General features: G+C 37.8%; 1 protein-coding gene across 1 annotated transcript in view; it reads right to left on the bottom strand.

The window, feature by feature from the left end:
• The window catches only part of LOC308416111 (chromosome-associated kinesin KIF4-like), a gene marked incomplete at its 5' end in the record, with an annotated part of 96,638 nt that overhangs the window by 4,216 nt on the left and 73,489 nt on the right, over nt 1–18,933 (bottom strand). The window contains 7 exon segments of the mRNA XM_080942590.1: nt 1,408–1,508; nt 1,623–1,778; nt 8,151–8,264; nt 8,885–8,968; nt 14,605–14,715; nt 16,072–16,216; nt 17,299–17,402. Coding sequence (XP_080798716.1) covers nt 1,408–1,508; nt 1,623–1,778; nt 8,151–8,264; nt 8,885–8,968; nt 14,605–14,715; nt 16,072–16,216; nt 17,299–17,402 — 815 coding nt within the window.

Raw genomic sequence — 18,933 nt, forward strand, 5'->3', positions numbered from 1 at the left:
CTGTTACTTCTTTGTCTCACTGTTTTCTCAATTTTGTTTAAAGCCAGGTATGTGTATACCTGGCTTTGTATTTGTATTGTATTTGTATTGAAGCCCATCCCCCCAGCATAGCTGTAGCCATTCTGTTCCATGGCCACCACCTATTTCATATCTTTGTTATAACATGCCTGCCAGTCATTGACCCAGAAAAATAACAACTCAGAGCAAGGTCATGCTGACCACATACTCTGTTATAGTCTATATGCTATGAGGTGTGTTAATCTTAAAAAATTCCACAACCATAAGCTTCAGGCAGGACCTATCAAATTAAAGGCCAGTATGAACTATTCTGTCTAAGATGGCTTGAGTCAGGGCCAGCTACCAGCAGCACTTCCAGCACCTGCGTATGAGCTCGTTGTGGTCTTTATAAGCTGTCCCTGAGAAATGTCCAGTGTGCAGCTTTCAGCTCGTGAGTCTGAGCTGTTGCCCTGGATGATCAGTCTTTAGGTGTGTGTTCAATAAACCATCCCTGCCTGACTGAGACCAGAGCTCCGGTGGTTTGTGGGGAGACTCCTGGACCCCAACAGTTGGATATTTTTTATTTTATTATTTTTATTTTTTCAAGACAGGGTTTGTAGCCCTGGCTGTCCTGGAATTTGCTCTGTAGACCAGGCTGGCCTCAAACTCTGATTTACCTGCCTCTGCCTCCTGAATGTTGCGATTAAAGGTGTGCTACCACAGCCTGGCTCATTTGTCTTCGTTCCCCGTAAAGTCCAGTTTTTAACCTTCTGTCAGATACGTAGCTGGCAAAGAATTTTTCCTATTCTATAGGCTGCTTCTTTACCGAAATGATGGTGTCATTTGACATACAAAACCTTTACTTGTTTATTTCATGAGTTCCCATTTGTCAATTGTCAAAATCAGGTGCTTCCAGAGTCCTATTCTGAATGAATGCCCTTTTCTGTGCCTATAAGTTGAAATGTGTTCATTCTTTTCTCCTCTATTAAATTATGGTATCAGGGCTTTAAGCTATTTGGAGTTGTTTGTGTAGAACAAGAGAGGAGGATCTAGTTTCATTCTTCTACATGTAGCTACCCAAGCAGCTTGAACTATACCATTTGTTGAAGTGAAGGTGCTGTCTGCTGCAATGTGTATTGTTGGTCCCTTTTTCAAAAAGTTTAAGATCTCCAATTTCATTTTACATTTGTAAGGTGGGAAGAACGGCACTTACCTCATCCTAGCACAATGGATGCAATCTATATAGCACAACATAACTTTAAACACACAGGTTCAAAACATTGTTACATTCTTTGGGGTTCTTTTCCCCATAAAAATTTTCTGAAAAGGAAGGAGACCCTTGAATGACTGGATTGATGGTGTCTGTTTGGGTTCCAGGCATATTTCATGTTTCAGATAGAGCCTCTTTACCTGAGCTCCAATTCAGTCTCTAGGCTTTGAATCTGCTTTGCGTTAGAATCCTCTGCTCCTGAATCTTGACCATGTATTTCATCTCGTGAGAATGTGCGCCTCTGCAAAGATAGTGGGCAAGAAGATGGAATTTCAAAGGAAAGAGTCCTCAAATGCAGTGGGGATTTGATGGAAATTCCCTGTGGTTATTGACAGCATTTTCCCATGACACTTACTCGGAGTTTAGGTGGTGGGTTCTCTCCAAATTCTCTTTTTTCTTTGAGTTGTGCCACAGCTTGAGCAAGGATCTTTCTCTCTTCAAGAAGGCCATTCAGATGTCGTCTGCCTTCCTTAGTATTGACCATGACCTCAATTTCATTTCCTAGCCAATTCTAGAAGAGAAATCAGTCATGTGGGAGTTGGGGATGAGGACTACATGGGCTAGATAGACCCTGTTGAACTTATTTCATTGGGACCAGAGCCTGTGAAAGCAGAAGTGAGATTTTTATGTGTCTAAGGCACTAAAACCACCCCCTCCCAAGAACTATTATCAACAGTCAGAGAGGCTTTCTTTCTTTCTTTCTTTCTTTCTTTCTTTCTTTCTTTCTTTCTTTCTTTCTTTTATTTTTCAAATTTGTAACATGACTTCTGCCAGTCTTGAGGCTGAAGTGAAGTCTTCTTTATTTAGTCGTCTTTTAAATCACTTTAATTCATGCAGAAAGATAACATAGGGAACAAGCAAGTTAATAATCAAAAATCCTGTAAACATCTCTCTTGGAGGCCAGGTGTGAAGATCAGGGACAAAAGGGGATCCCAAGAGACAGCCACACCTAAGTCTGCTGAACCTGCCCTGAGCTTCAAATGCAAATGTACTGCCCTGGGCTTCAATTCTCAGTGTTCACAGAGGCTTTCTCCAGGTATTCTACTACTATTTATTGTTCACTAGAATATTTGTTTTTTTGCCATTCACTAGTCATGACATGTTTAAAGTAGATGGTGGGCGAGGGGCTGGAGAGATGGCTTTGCAGTTAAGGGGTGGGGGACATACTACTTTTCCGGAGGATCCAAATTTGATCGCCAGTACTTATGTCAGGTGGCTCATAAGTGCCTATAACTCGAGCTCCTAGGGAATCTAATGCCTCTGGCCACCCTCAAACATTTGCACTCATGTGCAAACAGCCACACGCACACACATCAAATATAATAAACTAAAAATAAAGCATAAATAAAGTAGATGGAAAGGCTTTTAAAAGGAGAATATAATTATCTTAATTTAATTTTAGAAACAGTAAAACCTGAAGGCTGGGTATAGCTTACTGGTAGAATAGGAGCACATATTCAAAATGCTATAAATGTAACCCCCAATATCAAAATAGGAAAAAGGAAAACAAATAAACAAAACAAACAAATAACTAATCAACCAACCATCAATTCAAGTTGAAGAAAGTTCTCAAAAGAACTGTGCAAACTCAAACCAGACAAAATTCCCGGAGGTGGAAAGTGGGCTTAAAAGTCCTGGCCCTAACGAAGGAGCCATGGACAACTGTCAGTGGATGAAGAATTAGTGTACCTTAGCTACTGGTAGGTAGACCACACTCCTGTGGATGGCCACACAGCAAAGAGTCACAAGTTGGAGTGGTGGGGTTAAAATAAAAACAAGAACCCTCTACTTCCTTCCCTATTCAACTTCAAAAACTAATCTTAAGAGAGAGGAGACTCAGTGGTTTAAGCACTTGCTGCAGAAATATGAATACTCGATCTTAGTTTCCCAGCATCTGTGTAAAAATAAGAAATGGGGGTGTGATGACCTGTGCACAATTTTAGCACTTGGAAGGCAGAGACAGCACTCAGGGTAACTGAGTATCACGGCTAGATTAGTTGAACTTGTGAGTTCTAGTGAAAGACCCCCGCTTAGCAACAGTAAATGCCATGTCTGTAAGGCTGTGCACACACGGGGCAGGCTAGGTCAGGGTCCCAGGTGGCCAAGCAAGATACCGGTGAGAGGCCAGCTAGCAATAGACAAAGAAAGGGAGACACTCAGACAAGCCCAGCTTTCAGATAAGCTGCAGCCTCCGACTGGAACCAGGAGTTGTCTCCTTAAAGCCATATTTCTGCCACCGTCCCCACACTTAGATGAGCCCAAAGCAATTATCCTCGGAAGCTGCAGCCTGACTGGTACCAGGAGTTGCCTCCTTAAAGCCATATTTCTGCCATAGTTCCCATACTTAGATAAGCCCAAGGCAACTATTCTCAGGAGCTGCAGCCCCAGCTGGTATCAGGAGCTGTTTCCTTAGAGCCCTGTCCTTGGGCTCACTCCCTGGCCACAATTAAACTAACCAATTAGAACCCTGTTGCTATGCTTCTGCTTCTGTACCTTGCTTCTGCCCCCCAAGCCCTATAAAAAGGGGACTGCCCTTTTGTCCGGCGCACAAGTCCTCTGAGAGACTGTGTGCCCACAGGTACCTGTGTAAATAAACCTCTTGCTACTTGCATCCGAAGTGAGTGGTCTTGCTGCTCCTTGGGAGGGGTCACTTCAGACGGAAGATACCCTCCGGGGGTCTTTCACTAGGTTCAGTGAGAAATCAGCAGCAGAGAGACTCAACACCAATCTCTGACTTCCTCTAGGTTCACACCTACCAACACACTGCACACATATGCACAAACACAAACACAAACACATATAGGGTTTTTGTATGAACTTATTGTGTAATCCGTTTCTTAGTTCTATGCCAAAGTGAAACGACTATACTTAGGAAGAAAGCTGCCTGTGAACTTTTAAAATAGCAACTTAATTCATGTAATGGCTGAGTTTAGGTGGTGACTTGATTGGAGTAAGGGATACTTAAACAGGTAAAGCTCCTTCCTACTCACACCTGGGGAATTGGGAAGATTTACCACCAGTGTGGACAGCTATCACCCCGACCAGGCTGAAGAACAAGTCCTGTCTTTCCTGGAGCTGGGGCAGGAGAGCTTCAAGCACTTTGATCTTTGGACTCCAGCACTTCTATCAACACCTCCAGATTTTCAAGCCTTTACCTGTGACTCAGAGTTCCACTATCAGTTTCCTGGTTTAGAAGCTATCAGACTTAGACTGAACGGTGATACTGGTATCCTGGATCTCCAGCCTGCAGAATAACCACTTTGGGCTTTTTGACCTCCATAACCGTGTGAGCCATTTATCCTCATAAATCTTTCATATATATTGGTTTTGTTTCTCTGAAAAAACTAATCTAATTCAAACTTATTAGTTGGGGGTGGCGGTTCCTGACTGTACTACCACATTGTGGAGGCTGAAGCAGGAGGACTACTGCAAGTTAGAGACTAGTCAACCTGGGCACACAGAACCTGTCCAGACCATCCTTTGTCTAAAAAAGGCAATGGACTATGACTCATTGAAATAGATATACAAATAAAGCATAAAGTATTGATAAAAATAACACAGCCATCTTTGAAATGCATCACATTAAAAGAAGTCATAGTTTACGTTATTAACTATAAGACTAATGCAAAGGAGAGATGAGGTACTCATCAGTGGAGTTAGCTACCTAGCACGTACAAGGCCTTGGGTTTAATCCTTAGCACTTACTGAAATGTCCAACAAAACACACACATTTTACTTCATGTTAATTATACCTTAATAAAATAAACTGGGTTAAAAAAAAAAAAAACCCTACAATGTCATTTGCCATCCTAGAAGGCTAAAATATGCAAACCATAAGGTTATTTTAGTAAAGGAAAAACTTCTGAAAAAATTTGAATAAAAAAGTATTTTTTTATGTATATGGGTGTTTTGTCTGAATGTATGTCTATGTACCACGTGTTTTCCAGGTACTGGCTGGAGCAAGAAGAGGATGTCTGATCTCCTAGCATTAGAGTTATAGATAGTTAAGATGTGGTGTGGGAACTGATTCTGGTTCCCCTGGAAGAACAACCAGTGCTTCTAACCACTTAGCCACCACTCCACTCCCCTCCATTTTTGATAAAAAGCTTAATATTCTTATGTCTTAGCTATAAATTTTATGTAATCCTAATCAAACTTGGAGATTTGCTAGAAATGTGTAAGCCAATTCTAAACTTCACATAGAAATGCAGAGAAAAAAAGAAAAAAAGAATAAGGACTTATGAGGACTTGCACAATTTGATGGTTTGGAAATCAAGGGACAGCATTTACTACTAAAAGTATATATGTACATCAATGTAATAGAATTTACAAATAGATATGCAGACATATAATTCTGACAGAGGTATCATGATTAAAAATACACATTTCAAGAAGAAAATTCAAGAAAATCTTAGCAATCTTGAGATCTACTAAAGATCTTAAATAAAACACAAAGACTATGAATCATAAAAAGCAAGCATCAATACACTGAATGCTATCAATTAAAACCCTGTGTTGGGTATGGTGGTGCATACCTGTGACCCTGGAACTTGAGTGTGAAAGATTTATGCAATCTGAACAGAAACCCTAGCACTTGGGATATAGAGGCAGGGAGTTAGAGGTCACCCACAGCTACACAGTGAATTTGAGGCTAGCCAAGAATACATTGTCTCAAAAAAGAAAAGTAAGTAGCTAGCTTTGGTATTCAAAAGAATACCCTAAAACCACCACCACCACCAAACAAAACAAAACAGAAAAACCCCAAAACCCACCCCCCAAAAGGTCACACTCTAAGAAAAAATAAATTGTTAAATACAGGATTATCTGTTGGATATATTTCGAGGTTATAGAAAGAATTCAAATTTTATAGAAAGTACAAACCAATCAAAAGAAAATATTTAGATACTTCACACAACACACAAAACACACACACACACACACACACACACACACACACACGCAGGTTGAGTGTGTTGGTGCATGCCTTTAATCCCATTTCTCAGGAGGCAGACATAGGTGGATCTCTGTGAGTTCGAGGCCAGCCTTATTTACATAGTGAGTTCTAGGATAGTCAGGAATACAGAGACCCTGTGTGCCAAACAAACAAAAACTAAAAAGCAAGTAAAATAAGACATATATGGTGCCCACAAAAACTTGGTATGAGGATATTCGGCACAATGTCTCTAATAGCCCAAACTGGATGGAAAGAACTCAAATGACCACCAGTAGGTGATCAGATAAGACAAGGCATATTGATACTACAAATGGGATGTCTCTCAGTAATAAAAGTAATTTATGTATGTAATCATATGGACAAATGTGAAAATAACTATGCTGAATAAGAGAACCATGCAATTCCATTTTATTAAAACTATAAAAAATAAAAACAAATATATAGTGATAGAAAAATCTCTCTTTTTGTTTTCTCAAGACAAGGTTTCTCTGTATATCCCTGGGTATCCTAAAACTCTGTAGACCAGGCTGGCCTCAAACTCACAGATAGATATCTGTCTGCATCTGCCTCCCCAGTGCTATGATTAGAGGCATGTGCCACCACGACCTGGTTATATCTGTGGATTTTTTTTAACAACTTTATTTTAAAAAACAAAGATAAAGGTACAAATTTTAAGCATTTTTTTGCATAAAAGTATACGAATATATTTTTGTCAGTGCTTGTTTTTTTTTTTTAAAGGTTGGATAGTGTGCATTAAGACCTTACTAGTTACAATGAGCATAAAGTACATGTAAAACAAGATGTAACCTGGAATTAGTCAATGTTTTCTTGGTGTGTAAGGACTGAGCATAATGGTTTTTTCTTTTATTTATTTATTTATTTATTTATTTATTTTCTTGAACTTCATATAGTCTGTGAGTTGTTTCTGGGGTGTTTGGAGCTTTCTGGGGTTAGTATCCAATTATCAGTGATGTGTTTTTAATTTTAAAAATGTTTAAAATTTTTAGAGGCACTGTGTGCCTGCATGTATGTTTAAGAACCATTAGATTCAAATTGGATTCCATGGAGCTCAGACCTGACTTGAACTCAGATTTTTCTGCTCAGCTTCACAAATGCTGTGAGGGTCACAGGTATGCTACCATACCAGGCCAGAAAGCACATCTGATGATTCTACTGATGATGTATATTGGTTACCACCCCCTCCCCCCCACAAAAGCAACTTAAAGAGCAATTCTTTGTTTTTCACAGTGTGAAGGCAGGAGTAGGAGGTGGGCTATCACACTGTGCTGAATGTCAGGAAGCAGAGAGGAATACTAACACTCAGCTTACTTTCTTCTTTTTATTCAGTCTAAGACCCCAGTCCATGGTATGGTGTGACCCAACATTTCATCAAACCGTGCTATTTAAATATAAACCATTCACTGTATGCCAATTATACCTGAATAAAATAGTAACTGAGCTATGATAGGCAGGGATACAAAGAATTCTCCACTCTTTTTTTTTGGTCCTAGATTTTTTAAAAAGTATTTCCCATCCATCATCCATCCATCCATCCATCCATCCATCCATCCATTCACTTTACATCCTGATATCAGCCCCCCCCCCCCCCAGTCTCTCATCAGATGGCCCCTCTCCTATCACCCCTCTCCTTCAGCTCTGAGAAGTGGGAGGTCTCCCTTTGGTACCAACACATTCTGGCACCTCAAGTCATTGCTGAATTAGACACACTCTCCCACTAAGGCCAGACAAGGAAGCCAGTTAAGAAATACATAGTCAGCTTGTTCTTTGACAATAGTTTAAAGATGTATCTTTTGGAAAATAAGGATTTCAGGCAGACCTTCCAATTCCGTATTTACTTTTAAATCAGAAGAAAGTTATTTCCTATCCCCAGAGCATGTAAGAAAAAATGTCAGTTAAAAATGTTCATACCTTCATTCGAGCTGCAGTGCTTTCCATCCCACGGCTCCGAGTCTCTTTCCGTTTTTCTGCAACCTCCTTTTGCTTTTGGAGAGCATCCTTAAGACGTTTGTTTGCAGCTGCTGCCTAAATACAAATGGTGAGTGGCTATGCTGAAGAACATTTTAATTTGAAAAAAAAAATGTGTAGTTTTCAATTCCTAAAGGAATTGGGTTTTTATGTTGCCATGGACATGATAATGGATGGATAGCTACTGCTTCAGAATGCACAGGAGGATAGGAAATCCCTCAGGCTAAACTGAATGGCAATGTACTGCTAGTAGTCTGTTTTGTTTGTGTTAGAAAAAACTCTATTAGAAAGAAAAATTCACATTTGAATGGTACAGTTTTCAACCTAGGTTTTATTTGTTCACAAGCCATACTAGATAAAGAAAGAGATCAAGATTTTGGACTTACTCAGCTTGCATGGTGGTACATGCTCACAGTCCCAGCACCTAGGAGGTAGAGTCAGAAGGACTAGGTGTTCAAGGCCAGCCTTAGCTACATATTTCAAGGACAGCTTGAACTACATAAGTTCTGACCTCAGAAAAAAAACAGAAACCAAGAACAAACCCACTAAAAAAACCAATCAAGGAAAATAATTCATGAATTTTGCAGGCCAATATTAACATCCTGTTTCCTAAGATACGTGAGCATGTTTAAGATGATAAAGCTTGTGGCCCAGAAGATTGGCTTTTTTTTACATACCTCCTCAGTTTTACGTCTGAGCACATTAGACTGTTTCTGGAAGTTTCTTTCAAGTTTGAGCAGTTCATATTGCCTTTTACGATCCTGATAACAAACAAACAAACAAACAAACATATCTTAACTGATGTTCAGGTAACTAAAATAAATCCTTAAACCAAGAAGACTTCCCAGATGTCCTTTATATTTAAGGCTTAGTACAATTCTATGAGTTGCTTTTATATTCTTTTATCAGAATTAGGAACTGGAAGTTCTAGAAACTAGGTTTGCATATACATACAGATCCTTGTCTTCCCCAGCTTATTGTTCTGTGGCCAAATTGTTTGTTTCTCAGACTTATGTCAATTTTAAATATTACTGTAGAATGTGAGATCTGAAAGATCATTCAATGAACAGCCTTGTCTACATAGGTTGCTACTGACAGAGCTAGGACTCAGGTCTACTGATTAATAAATAGATCAGTATTCTTTTATTCTCCACTGTATGAGGTGATTGGTCATATAACCCAGTGGTTGGGGAAAAAGGAGAAAGATACTACACAGGCAGATACCTATAAAATTAGGACAACTCCAGTAAAAGAAGCTTCTCATTTCTTAACAAATATAGCATACCCTGAATATAGCCTCTCTGCTCAGAAAAGAAAAATCAAGACCATGAAACACTAGGGGTATCACTCGCTTCAAACAACCACACACTGTGATCTCTAGCCCCCTTCCCTATCTTCCTAATCCATTAAGCTCTCCAGTTCTACTTGTTGCTTACCCAATGTGGGTGATGTGAGTGATCAGCCATTTTAGCCATATCTTTGCCAGCATACATACAAGAACTCTTATGAAATGGCCAACATAGTTGAACTATATATAAAATAGTTTCAAATTTTTTATTTTTAAGAGTTTGTGTGTGTGTTGCTGTGTACATACTTCTTGTACTTAAAAAATTATTCTGGCTTGTTTGCCTATTTGTTTTCTAACACAAACACACACACAGAGAGAGAGAAAGAGAGAGAGAGAGAGAGAGAGAGAGAGAGAGAGAGAGAGAGAGAGAGAGAGAGAGAGAGAGAGAGAAGGCATGGAGTTTGTGATTATTGCATGAAAATTTTTTTCAATTAAATAAAAGAGTCGAACATGCTGATTCTTGGTGCACTCGTTTTCATTCACCTTTTGAAATTATTTGATCCTGAAAATTACAACATATAACTGCTTAAAATTGGAGAGAAGTTTTGAAATGATACTGCATCCACGACAAATTAAAAGACTGATTATTTTTTTTAAAAAAGAGCTATTCATTTTACCAGTCAAGATTGCAGCTTAGGAGCAGAATGCTGGTCCAACAAGCATGAAGTCTTAGGTTTAATTCTGAGTAGCAGGGAAAAGAAGACAGCTATTCATTTTATACAACTAATGTGATATGTTTTTCTTACATTTTACTTGAAATTACTTCCCACTGCTGTCCTGAAAACTTTTCCCTATTTAACCCAGTGTCTTTTTTATTTATTGTTCTTACTTTTAACAACTTTCAGTATCATTAGCACTCCCAATATACCTTACTTCATCCCTTCTCAGTCCTAAAATCTTCATTCTGTGAGATAAAGATTCTCTTTATTTGTATTTATTTTTAACAAAAATGAAGATTCTTATCAATACAGCATATCCACTATTGTAAATTAATTTAGTACTTTACAGATAAGCCTTCCTCTTTTCTTTAGTGCTTTTATTGAGATAATTAATGCATGATACCACTTAATGACCTAATGTATGATTCATGGCTTTTGGCATATTCAAAGAGTTGATGTAAAAACCACCATCACAATCCAAGTGTTGCCACAGTTTCATTACCATAGAAAGAAATCTCTTGTCCTTTATGTAATGGCACACAACCCTGTCACTGTACTTACTATTTTCTGCCTATAAATATGCCAATTCTGGGTATGCCCTATAATATATTATATCATTATTTGTTAATGGCTTCTTCACTTAGCACAATGTTTTCAAGGTTCGTTCATGTGGCAGCATGTGCCAGTACTAAATTTCTTTTCATGATCATAATATTGCACTGTATGCATATTTTTATTTATCAGTTTACTTATTGATATACTAAAGCTTGCCTCCACAGTTTTGGTTAATAGCACTTATGCTCTATGAACATACACATACAAGTTTCACACAGGCATGTCTTTGAACCTTCTCAGTAGAAAGAACTAAGAGTGGAATCAATGGATCATAAATACCTGTAGATTATCTATCCTAACAGCCGACTGTTTGTCACAGCGGGTATACCACTTTGCCCATCCTACCAGCAAATGTGTGGCATTTCTAATTCTGAATCCTTGCCAAGCCTTATCTTTTCACAATAATTATCTTCATGGGTGTAAAATAGTATGTCACTGTGGTTTCCATTTGCATTTTCATGGTGGCAAATGACGCCGATTGACTTTTGTGAACTCTACTGTTTGTTTAATCTTACAACTAGGCTATGTTTATTGAGTGGTAAGTATTTTTTAAATAAATTGTGCTTACAAGATCCTTGTTATTTTAATGACATGAATATTTTCTACTATTTTGTGTACTGACTATGTTCAAACTGGTATTGTTTACAGTGCAAAAGCTTTTGCTTGTTTAATATTATTTTTCTTTGACTGTCCTTTAGGTATCCCATTAAAAATAATAAACCTTTTACCTAATCAAAACTCACAAAACTATCATTTATGCTCTCTTCTAAGAGATTTGTAGTTTTAGCTCAAATATTTAAATTTATTATTTATTTTGTATATGTGTGTGCGTGCAGTTCTTTCCTAATATGTGGTTCCCAGTGAAGGAACTCAGGCTTGGTGAGAGATACTTGAACTATCTCACTGGGTCACAAAGAGATTTTTATACAGTTTAGTTTAATTTTATATATGGTGTGAGGCATGTCCCAACTTTATTACATGATTATCTTGTCAACTTGGCATTGTAGGATGGAAAGACTATTCTTGTATATATTGCTTATATGAAAATAAATGTGTGTGAAGATGTGTGGCATACATATGTGTGCACATGCTGGTAAAGGTGAGCCTCAAGTGTTATTTCTTAGGAGCAGTCCATCTTGCTTTTGAGACACAGTCTCACTGGGACCTATGGTTTATAGAACAGCCCAGGCTGGTTGGGTATTGAGTACCTCCCCTTTTAGAAGGCTATTATTTCTTCATTGTCTTGGCACCAATGCTGAAAATCAATTGGGTCACCAGGTCTGGTGTCACATGTCTGTAATCCCACAACTACCCAGGGGTTGGGAGAAAGCAAGTTACAGGCCAGTCTGCACAACTCAGTGAGACTGGGGTTGGAAAAATGAATATATTAAAAAGAAAACATGGGATAGGAAGGGGGAGTGTGGGAGGAATTAGGTAAAGAAATCTGGTAGGCATAAATAAGATCTAAACACACTGCAGTCGTGTATGAAATTTCCAAAGAATAAATCTTAAAAATAAGAAACTAAGTTCTGGCAGTAGCGGTCATAGTTGTTTCAGCCTTTACTTTTTGATTGCTCTCACATTTCCATTTGAATTTTAGGATTTCAGTTGGTGGATTTCTGTGAAAAGGTCAGATGGGTTTTATTTACTTCTAGCACTTCTGACTGACCTTGGGGCCTCATACATGCTAGGCAAGCATTTTTAATCACTGAAATTTTGACTACAATTGTGTTGAATCTGCAAAGAGATTTGAGGGATAGTCTATATTTAGAATATCAGATCTTTCTGCTCATTAATATGAACTAGCTTTTCTTTTATTTGGTTTTTAAATTCAATGTTTTGTAGTCTTCAGAGTGAAAATTAGAAAGTTATTTTGCTAATTATTCCTAAGTATTTGTATTGATACTATTTGAAACTGGATGGTTTCCCTATTTTTATATATACACAAATAAAATATTTCTGTGTTGACTGTGCTTATTTATTTATTTATTTATTTATTTATTTATTTATTTATTTAATGTGTTGTGTGAATTTAGGTATACCTTGTTCTTGATGGAAGGGATTTTTTTTTTGTTTTTATCATTAAGTATAACCTAAGATTGGCAGTAGGGTTTTCATATACAACTTTGTCAGATTCAGGAAATCATCTTCAAAGATTGTTTTTATCATCAAACAATGTTGGATTTTGTCAGTTCCTTTTTTGTCTGGTATGTGTGAAGATTTTGTATATGTGAGTGTTGGGGATTAAAGTTGGTGTGTGTGTTTGTGCACATGTGTGCACATGCTAAGGATGGAAGCCAGGGTCTCAAGTACTCTGAGTTTTATGGTAACTCTGTTTGGACCAGCAGAATGTCTCAGAGGGTGGTGGTACCTGCTGCCAAGCTCAAATACCTGGGTTTGATTCCTTGGACTCACATGTAGAGAAAATATACTACTGCAACTTGTCCTCTGATCTTCACATATACGAGATAAATAAATATAAACAATAGTGGCTGGATATGGGGTGATTATTGCACTGTGATTTCTATGCGTATACATGTTCCAATAAACAACTCAGTTGTCTGATTAGTGTTATATATACCACACTTTCTTCTCTTTTTTTTTTTTTTTTTTTTTGCCTAAGTACCATATAAAATAGTTTTGCTTGGTTTTGAACTGCTCATTGTTAAGGCTAAACTAAAAAAACAAAGAAACACAAAAACAACCCCCACAAAAGCCCAAAACAACAACAAAAACCCACATATAGACACTTAGAAAATCCTTCTGAAAAATGCTATGCTAAAAATCTTGATGTCTCAGCTAGATGGCTCAGTAGAAAAAGGTGCTTACTACCAACCCCGAGTTTAACCCCCTGAAATCCACATAATGGAGAAACCGACCTCTCAGACTGTGGGTGTCCTCATCCCTCTGCCCAATAAAATAAATATTTTTAAAAAAGATTTTGCTAAAGCGAGTTTTATATTTTTGATTCTTTGAGCTCTATATCCCCATGAGTGATCATCAGGAGTATGTATCCCCCGAAGACACCAGTTTCTTCAGAACTTCCCCTTGACAAATCTCTCATGTATTTAGGATTAGAAACATCCAAGTGGCTGAATTGTTTGTAAGATCTTTTTGCTGTTAGCACACCATCACTGGACAAAAGCAGAAAGTGTCCCTGCATAGAAATGGTCTCACAGCAACACTGAATGTGAAAAATGTGCTTCAACACATCTTCTGCCTTCTGCTTTATGTCTCATACTTTCTAGTCCTGGTTTTCCTTTACTGTTTTTTCTTCTCAAGTGACTATCTATCTTTCTTGTGTGTTGTTCTTTTTAGAATTATTTTATCTTATTTATTATTCTGTGGAGATATGCACCATGGCACATGTGTGGAGGCCATAGGACCATCTGTAGAGACAGTTCTATACTTCAATCTTTGTATGGCTCTGGGGAATCACTCAAGTTGTCAAGCTTTACTTGCAGAGCCATCACACTAGCCTATCTGTATCGTTCTTAAATGGCTTATTCCATATATTGAAGAAACCCATGCTTACACTGCACCTTCTTCCTAAATAGATAAGACATTATTAAAGGATAGAGCACATTTATTACTCAGAAAATTTCCATAGTACCTAGTCAAAAGTACCTTGTACATGGCAGACACTCAACCGAAAGCTGTTTAATTCGTGACTGTCACACATCTGGAGATATCAGATATCTGCAAAGAATATTTAGTATTTCTAGCTCAGAGAAGGCTCATTCCCTGGGCCTTTGAGGAGCTTTAATTAACGTACCCGTTCTTTTAACTGGATTACTTCTTTGTCTTTTTGTTGCTTCCATTGCCTAAACTTCTGGGCATCATCTTTCATTTGATGCATTAACTGGACTCGCTGGTTTTTCATCATCTGTCATAACAAAACAAAACTAAGCCAAATCAAACAAAACCAGTGTATTAGTCACGTGCACTTTATTCTGGGCTGATGTACAGGTGTACAGGGTAACCATAAAGAGAGACAAGTCAGAGCTAAGTTGAGGTCAACCACAAATGCTCATTAGGTTTGCTATCTCTTGCTAAACTTAGAGTTTTCAAGTATAGACTATACAAAGACCCAAAAGTAAGAGAGCTAAATCTTGCCCCACATTTATTTTAGTTAATCTGAATCTCAAGGAATTCTTTTCTTTGTTTTTAAAGATTTGCTTTATTTTTTATTTTGCGTGTGTGAGCATGTGTATGTGCATGCATGTGTGTGTCTGTGTATCTATGATGTTAGTGAGGTGTTACATTCCCTGGAGCTAGAGTGATAGGTTGGGAGCCACTGGGTGTAGGTGCTGAGAACAAAATTTGGATTCCCTGAGCGAGCCATCTCTCCAGACCCTTAAAGTAAGGAAGAATTTTTTTGAGACAGTGTTTGACAATGCAACTCTCATTGGCCTTCAGTTCCCAACAGGGATGCCTTGTCTGGCCTCAGGGAGAGAGGGTGTGCTTAATCAGGCAGAGACTTGATATGACAGGGTAGGGGAATACAGGGGGATGGGGGAGGACACACTCTTAAATAAGAGGAAGGATGGAGGTAGAAATTCTGTGAGGAGGCACAAGGAGGATGGATGGACTCTGGGGGGGAGGAGTGGAGCAGGGTAGCAGTTGGGATGCAAATAAATAAATAAATAGATAAAAAATAAATAAATAAATAGTTACATAGATCCAATTGACCTTGAATTTACAAAAAAAAAAAAAAAAAAAAAAAAATCCCACTGCCTCTGTATCCTGAGTTCCAAGTTGGAATTAAAGGTGGCTCCAAAAAATTATTTTCTGGGTTGGAGAGATGGCTCAATGGTTAAGAGCACTAACTACTTTTCCTAAGGACCTGAGTTCAAGTCCCAGAAAACACATGGTGGCTCACAACCATCTGTAATGAGATTTGATGCTCTCTTCTGATGTGTCTGAAGACAGGTATAGTGAACAAAAAATAAATAATTCTTTTTTTAAGATTTATTTATTTATTTATTTATTATATATAAGTACACTGTAGCTGTCTTTAGATATACCAGAAGAGGGCTTCAGGTTTCATTACAGATGGTTGTGAGCCACCATGTGGTTGCTGGGTCTTGAACTCCTGACCTCTGGAAGAGCAAGTCAGTGCTCTTAACCGCTGAGCCATCTCTCCAGCCCCAAAATAAATAATTCTTTAAAAAAGGAATTATTTTCTAAGATCATGGACAAATTCAACTATCAGCTATTAACATAGGGTAGGACTTATTACCCGTATCTCCTGGTTCAGCTTGGAGACAGTATACTCAGTGGATTCCTTCAGCTTCAGAAGTTTGGACTGTTTATGTACTTTCTTTTTCAAATCAGCTATTTGACCCTCCAGCTCCTGAAGACGTTTGCGATGGCGCTCACTCAACCTAAACGCAAGTGTGATAGGAATGAAATATCTTATTCTAAAATATGAAATAGGACACTCCTGGGACACACCTTGATATAGTCATCTAAAATAATGATTATAACCCACCCAATCAAAACTATTTCACTAATGAGAGCTTCATATCAGAGTAAAGCAACATATTTTTGAGTCTATACAATAAGGAACTGCTTCAAATATACTTTTCCCCACCACTCAGAGCAAAAGGAAGACACTGTACATGAGCTGTAAGGGAATAATTCTGATGACGTAAGTTGAAGACAGAAAAGTAAACATTTATCATCACTCTAAAGAACATAAAGTTGAGATTCAAGATCAAATAAAAATAATTTGGGCAAGTTAGGCTTTTTCTAAGGTAGAAGTCTAAAGGAGGAGAGGCTTCTGATTGGCTTAGTCATATTCAAAGGAAATATCCCAAATCAAGGGATAGTTACATTGATTTTTAATTATTAGCTTGGACATTAATATTCACAAGCAGGGGCATAGAAATTATCTCAGAGGTCTATACATTATTTTCCAAATGTCAGCTTTCATTTAACTTCATATAAATTCTTTCTTGATCACAGCCCCTGTCTGTAAACTCTAAATTCTACTTAGTCTTAACATAATTCTTAATCACTGCTAAAAGTTATTTGGGCAGTAGTTGTTTGCTTTACTACAGAATTGTTTTACTGTCATCCTGAGATGCTATTTTACTAGGGCTGGAGAGATGGCTCAGGAATTAAGAGTACATGCTGCTCTTGAAGCTGACCTGAATTCAATTTTCATCATCCACATTGGGTGGTTCACAACCACTTGTAACTCCACGGACAGGGGATCCTGTACCATTTTCTGGTCTCCATGGGCAACTGCACTCATGTGCACATACTACCCCCCCCCCCCAATTAAACATAATTTAAAAAAAAGTAAAGTCTCAATTATTTTTCTTGTATCTAGGTTTCCTTTCCCTACCTACTATGATAAAATTGTTTAGGGGCAGTAAATGGGTCTTCTATTTCTCTAGTCTTGACAACTCATCTTACATATGGCAGGTACTTAGTTAACGTTTAATGACTATATTCTTACTTGGCTTGGTTGACATCCTTTTTTGCTGTTTGAAGTTCAAGAACCAATTCTTCTTTTTCCATCTGTAGACTGTGGACTTCCAATTCTAGATTTTTAATATTATCCTAGAAACAGTACAGGTCAGAAAAAAAGAAAAGTTTATATAGAACACAAAGATAATTGCTTCAGCATTCTGTCTCTAGTAACCATTAACAACAACACATGGTCTCATATAGTTCTGGCTGGCCTGGAACTTGCAAACTGGCATCAAACTCAGAGATAAGCCTGCTTTTGTCTCTTGAATGTTTGTATTAAAATTGTGTACAACCTCGAATTATTTTTATTAATTTATTTTTCCTTCTTTCCCCTCCCACTCTCCCCCTTGCTTCTTGTAAACAAACAGGGCCTTAGTATAGAGGCTAGGCTGGACTCTTTCCTATACTCATGCCTTCACAAGGACTAAGGTTATAGAGATTCCACATCTGGCTTTATGAATTAAATTTTACTACATCAATTGCATACTACAATATTTTTCCTTTTGACTTGAGAATAAAATTGTGTGGTATATATATGTATATGGACTTGAAGTTCAAAGGCCTGGATCTGAATATTAACTATAACACAAAGCATATCAGAAACAACCCCTTTTATCCCTAGTTTCTATGATGAAAAGAGTTAATATAGTAGTTCTGAGACTACTATCAATAAAAAGGGTTCCTTGCAAGACTGGCTCTTTGATTGTGCCTGGTAACTTTGATTTTTGGTAGGGCCATCCTTGTCTGTAACAGTGGCTCACTTACGATTAAACTATGTAAATACTGCAATTTTTCCCAGAACACCTGTCTTCTATCAGGGGTTATAGATATTATGGTATGCACTAGACAAAGAAAGCCTATAGGATGGACCCCCGAATGCTTAGGGTCAGGGGGTTCTGTCCTGGTAAAGAATATTTCACATATAATTAAATAAATGGAAGAATAAAAAGTCTGTGGAATCCACTGGGAAAGGATTTTTGGAAGCTTGTGTTTGGATACTGTCTTTTTTCTCTTTTCTGGTTTTATTTTGTACTCTTTCCATAATAAATCTTTACTGTGACTATGAGTACTTACTGAGTCTTTTGAGTCTTTCTAGTGGGTTATTAGATTTAGAAATCATCTTGGATTCTCTCAAGTTTTTCTACCCGTATTAATAATGTGAACAACCAGGTATACTGGTGCATGCTTTGAGTCCTAGCTACTCAGAAAGCTGAGGCAAAAGTATCACTTGAGCCCAGAAGCTGGAGGCAAGACTGAATAAAATAGCAAGAGCCATCTCAAAAACAAGTTTAAAAAAACAATGTTTTCTACACTAATATTACTTTATAGGATTGCTAAAAAGATAAAACGGGATTAAATGGTAAGGACATTTATAACCTATAAAGAGCTATATAAACTTGGGTTTTTTTTTTTTGTTTTGTTTTGTTTTTGTTTTGAGGCAAGATCTCTTCTGGTCTAGAATTCCCTATGTAGCTGAGTCTGACCTTGAACTTTTAATCTTCTGGCCTCTGCCTCAAAGTGCTAGGATTACAAGCTACCAAACCCAGTTGGTTTATCTGGTGCTAGGGATCAACCCTGGGGTTTTATTCATGCTAAGTAAACATGCTACCAATGGGGCTAT

Source organism: Micromys minutus, assembly GCF_963924665.1.
Source record: "Micromys minutus genome assembly, contig: SCAFFOLD_112, whole genome shotgun sequence".
NCBI lineage: Eukaryota > Metazoa > Chordata > Mammalia > Rodentia > Muridae > Micromys > Micromys minutus.